Source organism: Trachurus japonicus, chromosome 11 (assembly GCF_045865225.1).
Source record: "Trachurus japonicus isolate A0001 chromosome 11, Traja_1.0".
NCBI classification, from domain to species: domain Eukaryota; kingdom Metazoa; phylum Chordata; class Actinopteri; order Carangiformes; family Carangidae; genus Trachurus; species Trachurus japonicus.
Window position 1 is genome coordinate 4,771,495 of NC_140917.1, and position 23,075 is coordinate 4,794,569.

Here is a 23,075-nt window from a genome sequence, read left to right on the forward strand (position 1 = left end):
CAGGTTAAAAGTTGAATCTGTAAATGTGATGAGGAGGAGATGTTCTTCATCACTGAGTCTCAGGGCAAAAACAAAATGTACAAATGAACTGTATTTATTATTATTTAGATGTTTATTTTCTACTACAAAATAAAAGCTCTCCCCCCTCCCTCCGCCCCCCCGACGTGTGACACTGATGAAGCTGATGATGAAGATCAGAAGTAGAGCTTGGCCATGGCCTGCAGGAACCTCTTCTTCCTCTTCTGGGCGGCGAGCTGCAGAACCTCCTCAGGGTTACTGGTGTTGAGCTCCGTCTGCCCGATGGCCTTCATCTGAGGAGGAGGAGGAGGAGGAGGAGTCATGATCACTGGTTTCACTATTTACTTTGGTTTTAAAGGGATAGTTTGACATTTTGGCAAATTGGCCCATTGCCATAATCCCTATAGTCGTAGCAGTAGGTTTGTTACCTTTAATTGTCGGTGCAAGCTATTTTTAGAACGGCGGAGCAGAGCCGTGAGCTGCTCAGAGCTACGCTACAGAGGCTCATTATGGGATTTCTTGGTTTCCCTCATCAAACTCATCAAATACACAATCCAACAACTCCACAACGCTCTGGTGGACAAGTTGTGACCTGCACATTCACCACGCTATGAGATAATAACACAACGTTACCACACAGAGTTGTTTTAGAGGGAAATACATGCAAAACCGCTGATGCACGTTGCCTTCATCAAGCAGTCTCTACATTTACAAACTCGCACAAACAAAAACCAAGTTACACAACAACTGTGTGTGTGTTACAGCCTGGGTTCCCAAACCCAGGTACCGGGCCGTGGATCATTTGGTACCGGGCAGCAGAAAGAGAATGAAAAAAATATATAATCGTTTTGTTTTGTCTATTTTACACTTCCAGTCGTTTTATTTTGGAAATTTTGCCACTTCCGTTTGTGCATCTTCCTAGCGCTGCCCAATTGACAGGCAGCTTCACAAACATAGAAGAGTGAAAAACACATGTTGCCGGGAAAAACTCAATAATGAGACGACAGAAGACCTGACAACTGGCAACAAGAAGAAAGCTGTTCTAAAAGAAAAACCAGGAGTCCTGTTTAAATTAGGGGTTCATTGCAACAGGGGATTCACATGCTCCAAACTCCACAGTGTGTAATAAATGTGGGGACCGTTCACATAGAACTTCAAATCTCTCTGCATTCTGGATTAAAGCAGAACATCCTTAGCCTGACTCTCGCCAGACCCTTGTAGTTCCACAAAGCTACGCTGAGCTCCACACAAGGGTCTGGGACTGCTCCATAGGCGATTCATTTCAGAAGGCGGGGGCTTGTAAAAAAATCTTGTATGTGATTGGATAAACCACTTGTCCGTTATCTTGAATGACGTGCTACTTCAGCCACTCACTGCGAGCCGCCATTGTTGTTTGACTCAAACAGTCGCTTCAGCGCTACGTCACACCTCAGAAAGTCCCGCCCGGCGATCCTGATTGGTTCATTATTTTTTGCTCCGGGGAAGAAGTTTGCATTGGCCTCGAGTCCAGACCCTTGTGTGAAGCTGAGCGTAGCGCCTCTGGTGGAGCTTTGCGGAACTACAAGGGTCTGGCGAGAGCCAGGCTAGAACATCCTGAGATCGCCACAAAAGCACTGAACACCTGCTTCCATTACATGTGTTTTATTTTGAAAATTGACCGGATACTCTCGCTGTTTCATGTTTGACTTCCTGCCCAGCTTGACGCGATTGCTCGCGGCTCTCACACAAAATAGACCAGACGCTGCACGGCGCGAGCCGGCCGCGGAGGTGCACACCGCGACACCACACCAGCGGTTAGTATGGGCACAGAAAGTAAACTGGCTCCGTTTCTCGGCTGTTCGCGGCCCTTGCGCGTCCGGTGGACGTTCCGCGGCGCTATGCAGGCACCAGGCACTGCAGCCAAAGACGGTAAATAGAGTATCTTTGCTGCAGCCTGCATATCGAGCAGGTCATTACCGCTCGAATACGAACTTTTCCCCCCACATTCGAACGAATATTCGAATGTCGAATAAAAAGTGACAGCCCTAGTTTGTAATGGGCCACGGTGATAAAAAGGTTGGGAACCCGTGTGTTACGGGACAGAGATGTGTCGAGGAAAACTTTGACTCCCTCCAAACAAACTGCAAAACTTCAAATATAATATAAATAAATAGAATTAACATCCAGCTGCAGTTTGTCAGTGTAACATCTGTAAAACCTCTTTGTGCCGTGATGCGTCTTTGACTCACCGCAATCTGTCTCTTCTCCGTCTCGCCGCGTTTATGGTGAATATCTGAACTCACATTAAGGAGAAGAAGAGTGGAGCAGGTGAAGGTCATGAAAGGTCATGAAAGGTCAGTAAAGGTCAAACTAAAGGTCGGCGTGAGGAGGATACGTGTGAGATACTCCAGGATGGTGACGTCCCAGATGTAGTCGTAGAACGAGTCCATGGCGTCGTGGCTGTGGAGACGAGAGGAGGAGGCAGATGTTACAGATGTTTCACAGGGGGAGGAGGGGGGGGGCTGATGCTGTGACTGTGACTCACCTGTTCTGCTCCTGAAGAGCTTTGAACGCCGTCATGTAGTCGACCTCACGCAGGAACTGACAGAGCACAGCCACCTGGACGACACACACACACACAGAGTCACGGCCTGTTCACACTGAGCGCGAGGCGAATTTTTAGCGCGATCAGATTACATACAAAGTCAATGTACAGACGCTAATGGACGCGAATTCGTGCCGGCGGCGCGAATGATGCGAATGGCACGGCGCGAATGACACCTCGTCCTGACATACAGTGAGCGGGCGAAACGGCAACGAAAACTCGCGCGAAGGTGTCCTGATAGGCAGCGAGACGATTTTGTTGCGAGTAAATTCTATTGGTTCAGAATCCAAACCAATCAATTTATCGAGGGACGTACACAAACCTGCGGCGCCGTTTTGAAATTCCTGGCATTTCCTGGTTGCCGTTTTTCACATCTTTGAGTGTTTTTCCCTCTCATATCCTCCTCTCTCTGATAACTTGCTTGTCAACAGAAAGCAGCGTGAACTTATGCTGCGTTCAAGACAACTCGGAAGTCGGAAAAAAACGAGCTCCGAGTTGTAAAAAATGAATTGAACGGCGTTGAACTCGGAAATTACAGGTCGGGAACTCGGGTATCATATCAGAGCTCCGACTTTCTGACTTGACGTCACGACAACATCAAAACATGGCAGCCCTCGTCTTAAACAGTTAGAATTTAGACATTTTAAGTTATTTGTTGAGGTTTTAATGCATATTTTTGTGTATTATTGCAGTAGCCTATATGAAATACGTTTATATTAAGGTGTGATTGTTGTATGGTGTGAAATTGCGGTCCTCGTTTGTGACGGAAATAACGTTTAACTGTTATCAAGGCTGTAACATTATATGTGCACTCATCTGCAGCGTCTCCTCTCCTCCAGAATAAACATCATTTACTGCTGCATATATTTTTCGTATTCAGCGATGAGCCACAATAACACGCCAAACTTCCTTCAGGTATCCATGTTTTTTTTCTCCCGAGTTCCTGCAGCGTGAACGCAATGATGTCGGAAGTCGGAAATTTCCAAGTTGGGAATCCCGACCTCCGAGTTGTTATGAACGCACCATTATCAACCAATAAGAAGTGTTAAGGGGCGGGACACAGCCGCGAAATGTCGTCCAGATAGAGACAACGCAAGCGATAATTTCAGGGTTGAGCGACATCGCTGGACGGCGCGACGTCACTCGCGGCGTCAGGACAGGCTGATTGAATAGTAACACATTCTAATCACTTTTCCTCGCTCGCGTCGCTGTCGCATCGCTGTAGGTCAGGACGGGGTATGACGCGAACGGCGCAGCGCGAATGAAGCGAAAACGCGAAATTAGCCTGTTCGCTCGAGTTCAAAATATTGAACTCAAGCGAAATATTCGCGCAAATGCCGCAAGTAAAAACAAATATTCCAGCGGGCAAACTCGAGCGAGTAGAACGAGGCGAATATTTTACTCGCGCCCGGTGTGAACGCACCGTCAGAGTGTGAGTGTGTGTGTGTGTGTTGCATCGTGACCTCTGACCTGAGTGTGACAGTTCATCATGGAGCAGCATTTGATCATCCTCTTCAGAACCTGCAACACACAGAGAGAGTCACATACGGGTTCATCTGTGTGTGTGTGTGTGTGTGTGTGTGTGTGTGTGTGTGTGTGTCTCGGTGTGTGTGTGTGTGTGTCTCGGTGTGTGTCTCAGTGTGTGTGTGTGTCTCAGTGTGTGTCTGTGTGTGTGTGTGTGTGTGTGTGTGTGTGTCTCTGTGTGTGTACCTGGTCGGTGTAGACGTCCGGTGGAACCGTCTTGGTGAAGAAGTCGGAGCTCACGGCTCCGGCCTGAAGGTAGAGGTTCAGAGCAGCTGAGTACTGATTGGTCACTGCGGAGAGGAGGAGAAACATCTGGATCAGTGGAGCGTCCACATGTTCATCGTCCAGATGTTCAGTGTTTGACACAAAGAGCAGAAGCAGCTCAGAGTTCAAGCTGCTCCTTCACAATAAAAGCCTCCAAGTTCAACAGTTAGTTTTTGACTTTAATTTGAAAAGCTCTGGATTCAGCTGTGGAGCCTCTGGACAGATGTTTCTGTTCTCTGGACAGATGTTTCTCTGTAGACAGATGTTTCTCTGTAGACAGATGTTTCCCTGTAAACAGATGTTTCTTTCTAAACAGATGTTTCCCTGTAAACAGATGTTTCTTTCTAAACAGATGTTTCTCTGTAGACAGATGTTTCTCTCTAACCAGATGTTTCTCTGGACAGATGTTTCCCTGTAGACAGATGTTTCTCTCTAACCAGATGTTTCTCTGTAGACAGATGTTTCTCTCTAACCAGATGTTTCTCTGGACAGATGTTTATCTCTAACCAGATGTTTCCTGTAGACAGATGTTTCTCTAACCAGATGTTTCTCTCTAACCAGATGTTTCCCTGTAAACAGATGTTTCCCTGTAAACAGATGTTTCTCTCTAACCAGATGTTTCTCTCTAACCAGATGTTTCCTGTAGACAGATGTTTCTCTCTAACCAGATGTTTCTGTCTAACCAGCTGTTTCTCTGGACAGATGTTTCTCTCTAACCAGATGTTTCCTGTAGACAGATGTTTCTCTAACCAGATGTTTCTGTTCTGTGTCCAGATGTTTCTCTCTAAACAGATGTTAGTGTGGACAGAACATGTTTCTCTAACCAGATGTTTCTCTGTGTCCAGATGTTTCTCTGTAAACAGATGTTTGTCCAGATGTTTCTCTCTAACCAGATGTTTCTCTCTAACCAGATGTTTCTCTCTAACCAGATGTTTCCCTGTAAACAGATGTTTCTCTCTAACCAGATGTTTCTCTGTAGACAGATGTTTGTCCAGATGTTTATCTCTAACCAGATGTTTGTCCAGATGTTTCTCTGTAACCAGATGTTTGTCCAGATGTTTCTCACCGAAGTAGATGTCGGCCTGCGTGACGAGCCAGGACTGGTTGTTGGGGTTGAGCGTCAGAGCGTAGGACACCAGCTCCTTCACCGTCACCGCCACCGCCTCCACGTCCACCGCCTGGATGCTGAGCAGTGACATCATCGTGACATCATCGTGACATCATCGTTACATCATCGTTACATCATCACCATCACGTTTAAATTAACGAGTAACGAGGAGTTAGTTAACGGCTGTTGGTTCTTACTTTGCGAGTGTGGACGGCCAGATGGACAGATGTTCTGCTGTCACCTCGTTCACGATGTCGTCCTGGAGGAGAAGAAGAAGAAGAGGAGCGTCTTTGTCATCATCATCATCATCATCATCATCATCATCATCATCTTCACCTGTCATGACGCTGTGACGTCATCGACCTTCTAATAACAACAATAACTTTTCTGTATTCTGTACATATTTTACCTTTATACAATTGAGGGTTTATATAAAATAGAATAGGGTATAGAATATGCTTTTTTGTGCTAGAATATTTTTCCATTCATAATATTTTATTCTATTTTATTTAAATCTTTATTCAGGGTTCCTACACATTTGAAATTTCCAAATTCCATACTTTTTCCTAATTTCCAGACTTCTTGGCAAAAAAAAAATCTAATAATTTGTGATATTTAAGTGCATAATATAAAAAAAAGCATGCAATTTATCATTTGTTTTCATTATTCTGAATGAGTATGCCATTATGCAACCAAATAATTTCCAGGTGATTGTAGCTAGATACAATAGCGCATACAAAATAATTAACCAAAATAACTTAAGATAAGACCAAACCAAGATAAGATAAAGAAAATAAATATATTTCCATACAATAGTTTCCATTTTCCATACTTTTAAAGACCTGGGAATGTATAAAATCAAATTCCATACTTTTCCATACTTTCCATACTTGCGTAGGAACCCTGTTTATTTTATCACTACTTTTTACTATTATTTTGAACCTTTTGTGTTTGTACCCGACACCAGGTCAAGTTCCCTGTGCTGTAAACTGAGCTTTACTGCTCTTTACACAATAAAAACATTTCTGGTTCTGACTCTGAAGCAGCTGAACTGGGTCTCGGCTGTTTCAGTGAAAACGTTTCTTCAGACTGAAGGATGAGCTGATGACATCACGGAGGTCAAAGTTCAAGGTCAAACAGGAAGCGTGTCGTACCCTGACGATGCTGTGCAGCCTCACGAACAGAGAGATGAGCGTCGTCAGCACCAGCGGCTCCTGGAACCAGGAAACATGAACGGATGAATGAATGAAGACTTTATTTCATGTCATATAAAACACATTTAAATCACTTCCAGTAAATGTTTCATCTACTTCCACATGTCCAACCAATAAATCTGACGTGTTTTTTTAGACACTGTTGAAACGTGAATCTGTAAACTATCATCACAGGAGTCAGAGCGATGTGTGTGAGGATCATGAATGAAAAGGAAAAGTGAATATTTGCTTTGAAAGTTGATTTATGGTGTACACAAACCAACAAACAATACAAAATAAAAACACATCGACGTGTGTTCACACTCACTCTGAGCTTCTTGATGAACGTGATGAATTTACTCCTGAAAACAAAGAAACAGAGTTGGAGACAGAGACAGGTGGAAACACCAGGCGCTTCAGAGGAGAAGAGTCTGGTTTCTGTTTACTCCGAATTCTGTATGCATTCTGGTTCCGGATCCAGAAATCACCAAATTTACCAAAGTAAAAGTGTTCACCAACATTAAACTTATAAAATAGACATTAACTTGTAATACAATTAAATATAATAAAAGAACATGGTTAACTTAAAGGAGAATTCTGGTCATTTTTGACCCCTAAATGGTTGTCCTGATGGTCACCCAGGGTTGGGGAGGGGCGCAAAAAAACGCGACTAAAATTGATGCATAATATCTCCGACCGTTTATTTTAGTAAAGAAATCATCACAACAAGGGCGGGGAGAGCAGGCGTTCTGCGATGGGATAGTAATGTCTTTCCAGGATGTTTCAGAGTTCGGCTGTCTGAGGTGAGTGGCTACATGCAAAAACACAAAGTTTATACTGTTTATACTGTACACTATATGAGTTCAGTGGTGTCTTTAAGGATTCCAGTCATGTACCATAGATATTTGATTGTTTTCTGAGTTTTTGTTGTGGTTGAAAGAATTGCCCCCATGGGTTAGCGTTGTCGCTATCGCTAGCGCCGGGTAGCCATGGTGTAACTCTGGTTTGCCTGCAGCAATTTTAGTCGTGTTTTTTGCCCCTCCCCCCCCAACACTGGGTGACCATCAGGACAACGATTTAGGGGTCAAAAATGACTGGAATTCTCCTTTAATGGCTCAGGGATTTTCTTGTAAATTATATTCCTTAAAGCAGAAGTAAGTGATATATTTGTGTTAATATAAGTCTTAAATAGTTCTATCTTCCGACAGCAATCACTTACATAGAGTGTTTGGTCTGAAACACGGGTCTGTCAGTCACTCTGCTCTGCTCTGAGCCGAGGAGAAAACATTTATCGTATCCTACAGTTTTTATCCAATGAGGAGAGAGAACGGCATGCAGGGCTGTGTGTGCAGCCAAGGGACGCTGTGAATGTGGCGATGTAGGGACGAGGACTGTTATGGTGCGTTCAAGGAAACTCGTATTTTTCCGACCGTGAAGTCGTACCAGTTCGATCTGGTACGAGTTCACGGGTCGGAAGTTACGAGTGGCCGTTATAGTGACTTTCACCGGTAAAACAGGTCGGAAAAACGCGAGTGGGTTGCCTGGAACGCTACAAAGTCGTAAGCTGTGACTTGAAGCTGTAATTTACGATTTCAAAAGCCTGCCTGGAACGCAGCATTAGCGAAAACGACCGGACCACTTACTTCTGCTTTAAATTAAAAAGTTTAACCGCATTTTATCAGCTTGGTGCTTTTATTTTGACGGAAAGACCCGTCTCTCTTGCCCTGGATCCGGCTGCTCACCAAAACAGCGAGTCAACGGCCCCAGACTAGTGTGTGTGTGTGTGTGTGTGTGTGCGTGTGTGTGTACCTGTACAGGATGCCCATGGAGGACTCCCGGTGCTTGATGAGTCCCACTCGGCCGTCGCTGTTCCTCTTGTGCTGGATGGAGACGCTGCAGATCTGCACCACCACGTCCCACAGCTCCTTGGCCGTGCGCCGGCACTCTTTAGGACCGGGGAGCTCCTTACAGGTGGAGGCCAGCAGCTGCCCCAGCTGGCACAGAGGGGGTGGGGGGGTCAGAGGTCAAAGGTCAGGGCCACAGCAAGGTTCAAGGTTGTTTTTTTATTTTACAAATCATTTTAAAATCCTTATGAAAAATATTATGAAATACAATTCCTATCTCTACCTAAAATCTAACCTAACCCTAACCATCTAAGGTAATTCCATAAGTACATAGAGTATATGGTTACACACAATAATGACTCATCAGGCACAGGTACATGAAAAAAAACAAAAAAACAGCAAACCGAGCTTGATTTAAACATATTTCAGCAGCAGTTTTGTTTTAATCTCTTTTTAAAAAGAGACAAGAGATGCAGACTCTTTTATCGTGCTCTCAACCTCATTCCAAGTCTGTGGTCCTTTAACGGTCACACTGAGACTTGTACCTTTCAGTTTCTGTCTCTTTCCCTTTAGAAGTTGTGGGTAAAGACATTGGGATGAGATGGCAGCAGAGTCTGTCATTGAGTCTAAATGCTTCATCATACCATTACACAGGCGTTGTGGGAAAAGTGTTACATTCAGTGAGGTTCAGAAGTTTGTAACTGTAGAAAAGAGGATCAGAGGGGGCATTTAACTTGGTCCATGATATTACTCGAATTACTTTCTTTTGTAAGATCTTTAATTTCTTGAGATAACTGGGATATGTATTACACCATAACATTACAATAGTTCAAATGAGCAGTGAGGGGGCGTGGCCTGTGTGACTGCTTACTGACAGCTTACCTTGATGTAGGGGTTGTTCATGACCAGAGACGGAGGCACTTGCAGCGTCAGGTAGTCGTTCTCCCTCCAGTTCAACATGAAGGCAACACACTCCTCCCCCACCACCTGACGCAGCGGTAGGTCTGCACGCACACACACACACACACACACACACACACACACACACACACACACACACACACACACACACACACACACACACACACACACACACACACACACACACACACACACACACACACACACACACACACACACACACACACACACACACACACAGAAATACAGATTCAACAATCTGCCACATGTTGTAATAAAGTTTGCAGCATTTAATCCACTTCTAATTTGCCATTTGTAAAGGGATAAAGGGATTGTAAAGGCAAATTGGCCCATTGCCATAATATAATCCCTATAGTCATAGCAGTAGGTTCGTTACCTTTAATTGTCGGTGCAAGCTGTTTTTAGAACGGCAGAGCAGAGCCGTGAGCTGAGCTGCTCAGAGCTACGCTACGGAGGCTCATGGGATTTCTTGGTTTCCCTCATCAAACTCATCAAATACACAATCCAACAACTCCACAACGCTCTGGTGGACAAGTTGTGACCTGCACATTCACCACACTATGAGATAATAACACAACGTTACCAGACAGAGTTGTTTTAGAGGGAAATACAGAGACTGCTTGATGAAAAACTGTCCCTGAAGGCAACGTGCATCAGCGGTTTTGCATGAATTTCCCTCTAAAACAACTCTGTCTGGTAACGTTGTGTTATTATCTCATAGCGTGGTGAATGTGCAGGTCACAACTTGTCCACCAGAGCGTTGTGGAGTTGTTGGATTGTGTATTTGATGAGTTTGATGAGGGAAACCAAGAAATCCCATAATGAACCTCCGTAGCGTAGCTCTGAGCAGCTCACGGCTCTGCTCCGCCGTTCTAAAAATAGCTTGCACCGACAATTAAAGGTAACGAACCTACTGCTATGACTATAGGGATTATGGCAATGGGCCGATTTGACAAAATGTTGAACTATCACATTAACAGTTTACAGTGGATCAGAGTGGAAGCAGAGATTTCTGGAAACGACGACGTGTTTACGGAGTTCTTTTTTTTAAAACGAACAAGTTTCCGTGTGGACGAGGTCTTCTCCTCACCGTGGATCCTCATCTCCAGGTAACCTCGGACCCTGCTGACCAGGTCGGGGGGGGGCCGCTCCTTGCTGCCCTCGGCCGCCGTGCTCTCGTGGGCTCGCACCTCCAGCAGCAGCATCTCGTTCAGCATCACCTGACGCAGCTTCGGGGAAAACTCGGTGACCAGCTCCAGACAGGAGGAGAAGAGCAGCCGGGCGTGGACGAAGTCCTGGGACAGACAGCACCGTTAGCACCGTTTCTATGGCAACTCACTCACTCTGTGATGTTGTCAGCGTGAACAAACATCCATCAGTAATAATCCAGACCTTCCAGAGAAAAATACTTATCATCTTTTTTTTGAATGTCGTTATACCTGTTTGTTTTGGAGGGAACTAGAAGACGTGTTTACATTGTTGACAGGCATCAAGATTAAACTTTTAAAAAAAAAAGATATAATTCTCACTTATGATGAAAAGAAAGTTAAGGAAAAGGAATTGTTTTTTGTTGAATCTTTTCATTTTACAAGGAAAATATTACATCCATAAACGGAAATGGTCATCCAAAAAAACAATTTTTTTTAGTTTAAAATAGAAATCAGATATTATTTGCAGCTACTACGAAATATGAAAGACAGAAAAGCTATAAAAAACCTTGGAATATTATAAATTATTAATACAAATAACTATATGATTTAATAATACCTATAATATATATCTATAATATGTAATACCAATGCTCCTTTCTATGTATAAATTTAAAATAATAATCCAGACCTTCACTGAGATGCAGTGGAGTCCTTTGGCCATCAGGATGTAGACCAGGTCCTTGGTCAGGTTGTCTTTGATCCCCAGGATCACGTTGATGTAGTCTGGAGGAACCTCCCACTACACACACACACACACACAGGTTAGTAGTTGACTGACAGGTGTTGAGCTGTGTGTGGGGGGGGGGCAGTGGTGTAGTCTAATGTTTTGTAGTGGGTAAACTGCTTTTTAGGTGGTAAACTGTTCATACTTGTATCACATAGACCGGTGGTTCTCAAACTTTTTTACATCAAGGACCCAAAATTGACACAAATTAGACCACGGACCCCCATTGGACAAAACTTTGAAGCAAACACCAGAAATACACAAAAAGTCAATGTACGTTTAAATTAGGCGCACATTTTTGAAAGATAAAACTTCTCACAAAAAAATAAACAAAAAAGTTAAATTTTTTTTTAGAAAAATCTGGTAACATTTCTCAAAAAAGTGGTCACATTTAAAAAAAAAAAAAAAAAAAAAGTAAAACATTTTTTTAGAAGAAACTGGTAAAAATTCTAGGAAAAGTGGTAAAATAAAAAAAATAAATTAAAAGTCAAACAATAATTTTAAAAAAAGTGGTAAAAGTAAAAATAGTATATAGTAAACTGTTTTTTTTTTTTAATTTGAGAAGAAGCTGGTAAAATTAGTCAAGAATTATAGAAAAATGTGGTAACATTTCTCAAAAAAAAGAGGGGGGGACAAACAATAATACAAAAAGGGGTACAATTTCTTTTAAAAAAAATAGTAAAAAGTAGAAAAGAAAAATTGAGAAGAAACTGGTAGAATTTCTCAAAAAATTTTAAGAAAAGTGGTAAAATGAAAAAAGAAAGAAAAAAGTCAAACAATAATCAAAAAGTGGGGGGGGTTGGGGGCTGACCTTGCTGTTGACCCTCCAGAACGGTCTCTCTGCCATCCCGTGCAGCTCGATGAGGATCTGTCGGATCCTCCGCGGCTCCAGACACAAGATGAGCTGCTGCTCCAGCTGCCCGATGCTCACGCTGGCCGAGGCTGGAGACACGACGAGACGGGAGGTTGGTTACCATGGAGACCGTTTCCTCTCTCTGACTGAATGAGTCTTTCAGGTTTGAACCGTTTCCATCTGGTCTGGTCTGGTGTTCACATTGAGCCACTACATTTATTCACAGTGTTGTTAACGACCTGGTTCAGACTGAAGTTAGAGAGAAATGACTCGGCTCATTTCTCCTCTTTGGTTCAGGTCAGTATTAAAGGGATAGTTCACCCGAAATTCAAATTTCATTATTGAAGCCCCGACATGAGAAATTGTTCCGAAAAAAATTAAATAAGTCTATATTTTAAGCTTGTTTGTAGCGGAAGCTCCCAGTGTCTCAGTTCACTGCTCTTCCTGTGTGATTTGCACTGACCGGCGGAACAATTTCTCATGTTGGGGCTTCAATACAAGAGCACTATGGAGGTATTTAGATTTTTTTGGTGTGTCTTTTTGGACGAAGAAAAGTGAGCTCCATTCACAACCATTATATGGACAAATACTGCTGCATGGACCCCGCTGTAACTCAGAGAAGACACGGAGGACTCTGAAACTTCTCCCAGCCCTTAGTCGACATGAGGGTGAGTAGATAATGAGTGAAATTTGAATTTTGGGTGAACTATCCCTTTAATGTATAAAAGCTAGTGAGCTGCGTTCGGTCCGTACCTGGGATGTCGTAGAAGGACGGCAGCGGCTTGGCGCTCAGGTTGATGGTGGCCGACCTCTTCCTCATCTGCTCCACCAGCAGCTTCCTCTCCTCCTCCCTCAGCAGCTCCATGAACAGTTTATGAGACGACACCACGAAGACCAGGGACAAGTCCTCCAGGCTCTCACACAGAGTCCTGGCCACAGGGGGAGGAGGGGTCAACATCTGTATCAACATCTGTCTGAAGGTCTGGTGTTAGACGGGTGAACATCTGTCTGAACTAGTGTTGTCACGATACCAACATGTTGGTACGGGTATCGGTACCAACATGTTTTTCGATACTTTTCGGTACTTTTCCAAATAAAAAGAGAACACAAAAAAATATCATTATTGGCTTTATTTTAATAGAAAATCTTAGAACTCTCAGTAAATAATCACTAAATCAGTGAACAGTCACTGCTGCTGTAGGATTAAAATGAATATCAACTTGTTTTCTTTGCATTATTTGAGGTCTGAAAACACTGCATCTTGCAAATTGATTCTGCACCCCCCCCCCATCAATGCAATATCGTTCCATTAATTCATCTCTGCGTAGCGCTGCTTCGCTGTGTTCACTCACTCACACACAGAGACAGAGAGAGAGAGAGAGCAATGCCAGTGGTGGTGCACGGTAAAAACGAAACTTATCAACCAGCAGTGTTTGCATTAATTAACGAGTCGGTGGCGGCGCAAAATGAGAATGGGTGAACATCTGTCTGAACATCTGTTTAACTCACTTCATGAAGTTGGCCATGTTCCTCCTGGACGTCTCAGACGGACGCTCCTTCTCCAGAGAGCGACTGCAGACCTGCAGGAGGAGGAGGAGGAGTCAGATGAAGCTTCATGCTGCTGCATCTCATGACCTCTGACCTGTGACCTGTGACCTGTGACCTCACTCACCTCCAGGATGAAGTCGACCATGCGCTTGCTGGGTCGGAGCAGCAGCTGCTGGAAGCGCACGCTGAGGACTTCTCCCTCCAGAGCGTCTCTCACCGCGTTGCACACACACAGCTGGTGACACAGCTCGTCCAGACCCGCGTCCCTGAGGACACACACACCGTTACACACCGTTACACACCGTTACACACTGTTACACACTTTCTCTCTCTCTGTGTGTGTGTGTGTGAAAAAGATGAGCAATTCAGAAATATCTTTAAAATATGTTTGAAAAGCATCAGACTTGTTTAAATGTTTATTCTGTATTCATGTTGGTTTTATGACTTTTGAACTATTTTTTAACAAAAGTCAGACTGAATGCACGGAAAATGTCAAATGGTGTAAACCACAAAAGAATGATACATTTATCCACCTACAGTGGATTTAAGTGAACTTATTTTTTTTGCTGTGTTTCTTTATTTGAATTTTAATGCATTTTGGCAAACCTGGGCAGGACACGTCCTAAAAACACCACTGTCCTTCTCAAAAATGTGAGAAATTATGTAAAACTTTGTTAAAAAAAAACATAGTGTTGCATTGATAAAGTGACTAAAATTAATTCCACATTTCCTCTGTGTGTGTGTGTGTGTGTGTGTGTGTGTGTGTGTGTGTGTGTGTGTGTCTCACCCCTGCTGGACCTTGTAGAGGAACTCCCGCAGCACCGAGCGTCTGAAGTGGTTGGGTAAACTACGGCTCACGTTGTCTTTGATGAACGCTTCGACCACGGCCTGAGGACAGAGGAGGAGGTGATTGACAGCTTCAGCTTCCTGTTGCTGTGACTGTCAGAGTGTGTGTGTGTGTGTGTGTGTGTGTGTGTGTGTGTGTGTGTGTGTGAGACCTGGTGGTCGTGGGCTCTGATCAGACTGTTGATCTGGTCGTACGGCGGCGTGGTGGCGTCGGCCGGGTCACAGTCTCCGGTCAGAGCTCTGCAGGCGTTGCAGTATCCAGACAGACGCTTCTCGTCCAGGTGGACGTGAACCGGAGCGTCCAGCTGAGATGGAGAGAAGAGACACTGGTCAGAGGATCAACACCTGTCTTTGTTCATTGGCTTTTAGCTCAAGTCTCAAATAAAAATTATAGCTGTTGCGCAACGATGGGTCGGGTCCGGGCTATTTTTTGGCAAATTTAGGCAAATTCTGAGCAACAAACAGGAGAATAGGAAGACAGGACAGTTGACCTAATGCACCAGTTGAAGACTGAACCCACAACTTATGGAACCAAAGGCCGTTGTCTATCTCACTGAGCTAATTCACTGTCGCACAGGCAGATTTGAAACCACTGTAAAAAGAAAAATCAGTTTTTGAGGTAAAATTCTGAAATGTATCTGTCAAACATCATCTACTATGACTCTAAGACCATCTGGTATTTTGATGTGTTATCATCAACTCCCTTGTTGGGTCTTGAACCCACATCCTCTGACACCAAGAACTCGCTGAGCTAATTGGCTGGTAGTGAGACCTGCTGTGTGGTTTCATTTATCGACTCAGGGAGTCACAGGCCATTTTTAAAGTTTTTAAATGTAAACGTTTATTGTGCCCCCCCTAGGAGGGGGGAGGGGCATGTCCTTGGAGTTGAGCTAATGAGTAAAGTTTGGTGAGTTTTCGTCCATGGGAAGTAGGATTCCCTCGGAAGAAGAAGAAGAAGAAAGAAAGAATTCCTGGGAATACAACAGTGTCCTGGCAGCTTAGCAGCCCAGACCGTAATAAAAGCCAGTGTGTGTGTGTGTGTGTGTGTGTGTGTGTGTGTGTGTGTGTGCAGCACCTTCCTGAGCAGCTCCCTGGTCTGTCTGAAGTGTTCTCTGGCCTTCTCGAAGGCCGGCTGGTCTGTGCAGCCTTGTTGGAAGAAGATTCCTCCCAGATCATAGTGAACCTGCAACACACACACAGACAGGAGACAGTCTCGGTTAACGAGTCCTTCCGTCCAGCAGCCATGTCCCTTGTCCCTTGTCTCTTGTCTCTTGTCTCTTGTCCCTTGTCCCTTGTCCCTTGTCTCTTGTCTCTGACCTGACAGTGCAGCTCGTCTGCGCTGATCCGAAGGCCGGCGGTGGACGACTCCGTCTCCCCGTTGGCGGCGGCGGCGTCTGCAGCCAGCAGGTCCAGAGTCCTCAGGGTGTGGACGTAGAAATCCTTCTTGAGCTGCAGAGCTCCCTCCAGGACGCTGACGGAGTCGGACGCCTGCTCCTTCAGCTGAGGACGGAGACGGAGACGGAGACGTTTAACCTCAGAGCAGCGTTTCATCTACATGTTGACCAGAGGAACCTGAACTCACCACGGTCAGGATGTTGTCTGTCATCTCCTTCTCCTGCTGCACCACACTGAGCCTGGAACACACAGGAAACACACATCAGGATTCACCTTCAATCACACACCATCCATTTTAAGTATCTATTAATATAGGACCAATTATTGAAATGTTTTCATTATTTCAGTGATTATTTGTCATTGATACCAAATGTTTACGTTTATTTTAACAGTTTTTTCTTCTTCTTCTTTTTTTTATTCCTACCAATATTCCGTGCGAGTTGCACTGATCTGCTGACACAGAATCTTTTTAGGAAAGTGACAGTGTGATTATACTCGCGTCACCAGGCTCTTCAGTGAGGAGAAGAGTCTGGTTACTGTTTACTCCAAAGTCTGTCTGCATTCTGGTCCCGGTCTTCTAGCGGATCCAGAAATCACCAAATTCACCAAAGTAAAAGTGTTCACCAACATAAAACTTATAAAATAGACATTAACTTGTAATACACTGAAAGAAAAAGGTTAACTTAATGGCTCAGGGATTTTCTTGTAAATTATATTCCTTAAATTAAAAAGTTTAACTGCATTTTATCAGCTTGGTGCTTTTATTTTGACGGAAAGGCCTGGTTCCAGCTGCTCACCAGAACAGCAAGTCAACGGTCTGTGGTATTGAGGAATGATTATGATTAATTAATTGTGGCGATTAATTGTACAAACAAGTCATGGTGACATCACTGTACTGTTTATCCACCTCAGATTTCTGTCTGTTGGTGTGATAGTCATAGTTAAAAGCCGGCATTAATAGATCCATGAGTTTACTGTGACTGTGACAGCTGCTGAAACCATGGAAACATAAACATACAGGTCCACCAGAAGAGAAAAACCAGCTTCTGTTTGTGAAACATCTGGATATGAGGATGCGTACACAGCTGCAGAACCTACATGTTCATCTGATGAGGTCCAGGTTTGGTTTGTTTCTCCGGGAAACTGGACAGGACGATGGTTCTGATGGCCCTGAGGAAGAAACACGACATCATCACCACCATCATCATCATCATCATCATCCTCATCCTCATCCTCATCCTCATCCTGTGGCCGTGGGCCGAGCTGCTCACCAGCGGTTGTAGATGATGACGGCCATGGCGGTGGTGGGGGGCAGCGTGGACAGGTCCAGGTCCACGTGTTTGACCCCCGGCGGCACTTTGCTCACACACAGCAGCTCGTTCAGCAACATGTTCAACACCGGGATGGTCAACCTGTCAGAGACGGAGACACTCAGTCTGGAGTTTAAAGGGATAGTAGCATTTTTTTTAAAGTGGGGTTGTATGATCTACAATAGCCCCTAAGTACTTTAATTGCAGTAGAAGACTCTCTGCACTCCTCCCGTTAGCAACGCCAGCCCATAATAGCCCTGCCCAGAGATTTACAACATACATTGTTGTGAACAGACCCAAAGAAACGGCCTATTTTCGCGGCCTAAAAGAGGTTTTACCTGAAAAAAATACACAGTTCCATTGTTCGCTATAATATAATTTATTCCAGCCCTTCAAAGTGCAGGAAAAACACAGTTTTTATTTGGACCTAACCAACTGCTGATCGGCGGGCGCTAACCCTGGGTGGAGGGATACGTGAGTTGGTTGGGTCCAAATAAAAAACCTTTGCCGAGGGACCTTTTCCTTTTCTGGCAGTTTGAACAGATGGAAATAAAAATATATTTTTATAGTTTAAAATGTAAAGTGAATGTGTCATCTGTAACTTTATGTCTTTAGGAGATCATTTCATCTTCCACTTGATGAACTGTTCACATGCAACTGTATCTGAAACACACATACACACACACTCGTACCCTTTCTCCAGCACCTCCAGGTCCCACTTCATGTGCGCCGCCACCTTCAGCGCCAGCAGCTTCAGCGTTCGGTTCCTGCGGTTGTCTGCTGGAGGCTGCACCTGGTTCTGCTCGTTGACCGACGGCTTCGACGCCTGCTCCAGGAACTGGACGATCAGCTGCACCGGGGTCGGGTCTGACAGACGGAGACAGAGACAGAGAGGAGCAATCAGAATTTATTTGTCATTGCACAACAGCACAACGAGATTAAAAGCTAAACCTTAAAGTGCACCACACATAGAAACAAGACAGACGATAACAGTAACGCATCAGTGCCAACATTCAGTTGTACAGCAACAACAATATGAGTATGCGTATGCAGGGTTCCCACGCAACCTGGAAAACCTGGAAAATGGTTGACCAATTATCCAGTCATGGAAAACACATGGAAATCGAGAAAAAGGGTCAAATGTCCTGGAAAAACTTGAGTTGTCCTGGAAAATTGTTTTATCACGTGGTGACATCAGCTACCAGAGCTCGATTTGACTTTTTCAGACCCTGCTAAGGATTTATTTTCCAAAGATGTGCCCAGCGAGAAAAGAGATTTAAAGGTTTAAATAAAAAACAACATGTTTTTGTGTTGTTCTATGATAAATTTGTCGTAATTTCTAAGCACGTAAGATATTATTTCATAGATAAGTTAGAGCCATAGACTGCACACCATTAAATTGATGATTTAACGGGTGCGAGAAGAGAATATATATAGAAACAAACTGGTTGAATGTATGAAATAAAGTACAACTGTCGAACTACAACTTCTCCAAAGCATGAATGGGATGGGGCGATGTGTATGGCCTTAGTAACAAGTCTGTCAGACTGTAGCAGCTGAAAATGTCCTGGAAAAGGATTTCAAGAAAAGAGTGGGAACCATGGTATGGATAAAGTTATAAGTGCAAGTGCATTGTGCTAGCAGGGTAAAATATGAGAGTATATGTATAAAAAAATATAAAAAATAAGAAATAAAAATATAAAAGTCAATAAATAAGGGATATTATACAGCCATAGGCTCAGAAACAGCTGCTGGAGCGGCTCCTACCTGGGTGGGACTGCTGCAGGTGTGTCTCCAACAAGCTGCCGTCCAGCAGGAACTCGAACCAGGACGTCTGCAGCGGCGTGCTGGGCCGGCCGCTGGTCACGGCCGCCACCCTGTCGGCCGCCTCAGCGCTCATCCTCCCCTGAAGAACGGACATGGACACAGACCAGTCAGTTCAACTCAATACAACAATACAACATCAACATGATCCGATGGTTAACTAAGAAGTTACCACTGGATCCTAAGCATTTCCTTCTGGGCATATATCCAACTATCCCATATTTACAAAGTAAAGAATCTAGATTAGTAGATATGTGTATATTTCAAGCTAAACGTATAATTTCCCTTAATTGGAAAAACGTTGATGCACCCAGAATTGGAAGATGGATTAAAGAGATGGCATCAAACATGGCATTGGAAAAGATAACGTACATTATTAAACGGAAACATCATGTTTTTGATAACATCTGGAGACCTTTTATATGTTTTTTAAGACATGATGTTAATGTTGGTAATTTGCTTCAACAGGAGGAGGCTCTGAGGGAGTAGATTGTGTGATATAATGTCCTGAGAAACACCCTTGAAATTCATCATATAACTGTTATCAGTATTTGTCTACTTTTATTTATTTATTTATTTACTTATTTATTATTATTCTTCCATCCATTTTGCTTTATTTTCATCTTGTTTTTGTAGTTTTAATGTTTTAATTATTTAGTGAGGGGAAGAAGGGAAGGGAGGGAAAATAGGGAGATAAAGTTTGATTTGTTTCTTGCTTGTAAGAATGTCCTGTTTGATTTACTGTAAATTGCAAACAAAACTAATAAACACATGCTTGAAAAAAAAAAACATGATCCGATGGTTCAGACGAGATTAAAGATTCAACACTGAGAGGAAGATGAATATGAATTAATATTAATATATACTGTGATCAATAACATCTCTGGATCAACCAATGAGGAGGCTGTGGGTTCAAACCTACATTAACCAATCAGCTGTAATAATATATTCATAAACTTAGATTATATAACACTGACAGATCCTATTAATGATTTAACAATAATCAAAATAAGGCAGTAATATTTCTTGTAATCAATATTTTAACATTAAGATGTAATGTTATCTCTAACTAGCTCACCTGAATTCGTCTTTTTTGTTGGTCTGCTATTCTTTTTAATTGTGTAAAATCTATACAATTGATATAGTATTGAAAACACGTTGTAGTATAAAATATATTTTGTCTACATGAATCAAAGTAATACTCAAAATGAAGAATACAACTGGCTTGTTCTTCCAGTACAATCTACAGACCCACAATTATGAACTTAACTGATTAGTTGATTGGCTTTAGGTTCTTAAATCTGATTATTTGAGCCTTTAATTTGTCATGTGTGATAAAAATACACAAAAACAACATGGTATTTCAAATTTTAACGCGTATTTTTCGCTATTTTCCGACGTAACAACGGTAGAAATCGGGTAGAAATCATGGTTTTAGCTGAATATTATTGTTCAGTTCTCAGTTATGACAAAGGGGATGTTTGATGTTTATCGTGTTCTGTACCGGGTGGGCGGGGCTTATGACTGTAACTAGTAGAAGTGTAGGGAGGTGGAGCTGTGTCCGGGCTGCCGTTGCGTTTGAAACGAACGCACCCTTCCACCCAGAGTCTCTGCAGCAACAACAGTCCGAGCTAATGTTGTAGCTAAGTGGCTAAAGGTGCAGAGCGCGAGCCGCGGCCGTTACGACGTAGTTTCTTACCTCAACACGTCAGAATGAACAGGTAGAAGGTTAAAGAGCTAAAAAACTAAAAAAAAAACCTAAACTAAACAAAGAGAAACCTCAGATAAAAGCGCGGGAGCAGAGGAAGTTTATTCTCTGTTCTCTCCGGTTCTCACATTATTCATTCTCCGCTTCCACATCTCTCCGCGCCACTTCCGGTTCCTCCGCGTCACCAGGGAGACACGTCGTGCGTCATTGCGTCACATTTGCGGTTGTTTATTTTTTATTTTTTATAGCAGTCTGCGCCTGAGCGTCAATTAGCGCAGAAAACATGATACAGACTTCAATCTGAATAATTAGTGTCATGTTTTAGACTCGTCATTATTTTATCCAGAAACAATATTTTAAAATTAAACTTTTAAGGAGAAAAGGGGAAATGAAAATAAATTACAACGAGTTAATAGTTTTCTGTTTTTCATAAATAAATATCAAAAAGTTAAAAAAAAAAAAACAAGAAAAAAAGATTGATGTTAATGTTACAGAGAGGCAGACACTTTCTTCCTCTGAGGGGGACACATCAGGTTACATGGAGCCTCTCCTCCTCCTCTTTCCTTTCCTCTCCTCTCATCCTCCTTTCCTGTCCTCTCTCCATTCCTCCCCTCCTCCTTTGTCCTCTTTCCTCCTGTCTTCTTTCCTCTCCTCTCATCCTCCTTTACTGTCCTTTCCCCTCTCCTCTTTCATGTATCACCCCTTCCCCCTGCTGTTTGACCAGCCTTCCCTCCAGTCCTCTCATTAAGCTGCTCTCTCTGCTGTTACTCAAGGCCTGTATTTAATGTGGCCTGCAAGAAAACCTCATTTTTCTATTGCTATTAACTGCCTGACAGTATAGCACACACTACAAATCCCATAATACTCTGCAACAGCTACCGACCATGCCCAAGGAATAGATCAACAAGCTCCTATATCTGCTCCTCTGGACCGAAAACCAGGCTTAAATATTTGTGTTTTGTTCCGTTTTTTTTCACGCCATTTCTGACATCACAGTACAGTTTTCATGTCTGGCCCGCAAGCCGCAACATACTTTGTGTTTTACATTTTGGCCCCTTGTCTGATTGAGTCGGACACCTGAGCCTGCAGCAGCTTCCTCCTTCATCAGCTCTCGTTGACCATTTCATCCCGAGCTTTCTCCAACGTTTTCCCTGTTAAGAGGGTTTCTCCTGGGAGTTTTTCCTCAGTGGATGTGAGGGTCAAAGGTCAGAGGATGTTGTTATGATGCTGTTTAAAGACCTTTGAGACATAACAAACATACAAATAAAACTGCCTTGCCTAAAAATTAAAACAGCTGTTGTGAAACCTGTAACACTGAAAACCCCTGAACACATAGAAAAGGAAAACTTTAAAATAACATTTTAAACTGAAATTGAAACGTTTGCCAACAAAATGTCAGAAAAATGTAATATTTATGACACATTCATCAGATAAAACAATAACTTTAGGGAAGGTGAAGGTTGAAACAGTCAATGTGGTTATCACACCAGCTGTGATGTTAATTATCAAAATAATCAAAAGAATAAAGCATTGTAATAAATCTATATGTGGAACAGAGAAGGAACCTGTATGATAAAATAAACTGTAACACACAAAGTGCTTTCACCATTTTATAATGATTGATTAACAGGAGCGGAGCAACGACCTGGAAACAAATATCAGACGACATTAAAAGCAGCACATCGTTTATAAAAAAAAAAACATTTTAAAAAATCATTTTGATTGGAATCAAGTCGGCACAGTTTTATTTTCCTTCAGTTAATCAATAAAAGCTGAATAATAATCACTACATGGCCTTTGGAGATCGATCAGTGAATACTTCAGGTACCGGCCACAGCGTGGGAAACGACAGCGTCACAGACAACAGCTGAGGGTGTGAGTGTGTGAAAAGGCATGTAAGGCATCAGAACCAGAACCAGGCTCAGTCCGACAGGTCAAACTCCCATCATGCATCATGTCGGGCACCATGGGAAACTATATTTAAAGGGATAGTTCAACATTTTGGCAAATTGGCCCATTGCCATAATCCCTATAGTCATAGCAGTAGGTTCGCTACCTTTAATTGTTGGTGCAAGCTATTTTTAGAACGGCGGAGCAGAGCCGTGAGCTGCTCAGAGCTACGCTACGGAGGCTCATTATGGGATTTCTTGGTTTCCCTCATCAAACTCATCAAATACAC

General features: G+C 43.1%; 1 protein-coding gene across 2 annotated transcripts; it reads right to left on the reverse strand.

Annotated features, from left to right (window-relative positions):
• Positions 1-85: 85 nt before the first annotated feature.
• On the reverse strand, positions 86-21,097 carry ints8 (integrator complex subunit 8). Of its 2 annotated transcripts, none has more exons than XM_085790732.1 (28): positions 21,025-21,097; positions 19,132-19,270; positions 18,057-18,231; positions 17,326-17,466; positions 17,153-17,224; positions 16,242-16,293; positions 15,977-16,159; positions 15,735-15,842; positions 14,812-14,964; positions 14,601-14,701; positions 13,938-14,079; positions 13,775-13,845; positions 13,019-13,194; positions 12,224-12,354; positions 11,317-11,427; positions 10,568-10,772; positions 9,418-9,539; positions 8,501-8,685; positions 7,020-7,053; positions 6,653-6,712; positions 5,696-5,757; positions 5,457-5,575; positions 4,313-4,416; positions 4,073-4,123; positions 2,543-2,616; positions 2,393-2,457; positions 2,247-2,290; positions 86-311 (listed from the first exon to the last, which is right to left on the reverse strand). In XM_085790732.1, exons 1-28 carry the CDS (start codon positions 21,046-21,048, stop codon positions 195-197), a joined length of 3,021 nt encoding a protein of 1,006 aa, XP_085646858.1. In that variant the 5' UTR covers positions 21,049-21,097; the 3' UTR covers positions 86-194. The 2 variants fall into 2 exon arrangements, with proteins under 2 accessions (XP_085646858.1, XP_085646859.1); XM_085790733.1 differs by having other exon boundaries at positions 20,888-21,077.
• Between the last annotated feature and the right edge of the window lie 1,978 nt (positions 21,098-23,075).

Bases quoted from the DNA above. Each gene is read 5' to 3' on its own strand.
- ints8 (XM_085790732.1), bottom strand. From the start codon at position 21,048: ATGTGGAAGCGGAGAATGAATAAT. The intron at 14,965-15,734 runs GTGCTGCACACA...TCTCCATCTCAG, and splicing joins CCAGGGAGCTGCTCAGGAAG to CTGGACGCTCCGGTTCACGT. The intron at 7,054-8,500 runs GTACACACACAC...CTTTGTTTTCAG, and splicing joins TCCATGGGCATCCTGTACAG to GAGTAAATTCATCACGTTCA.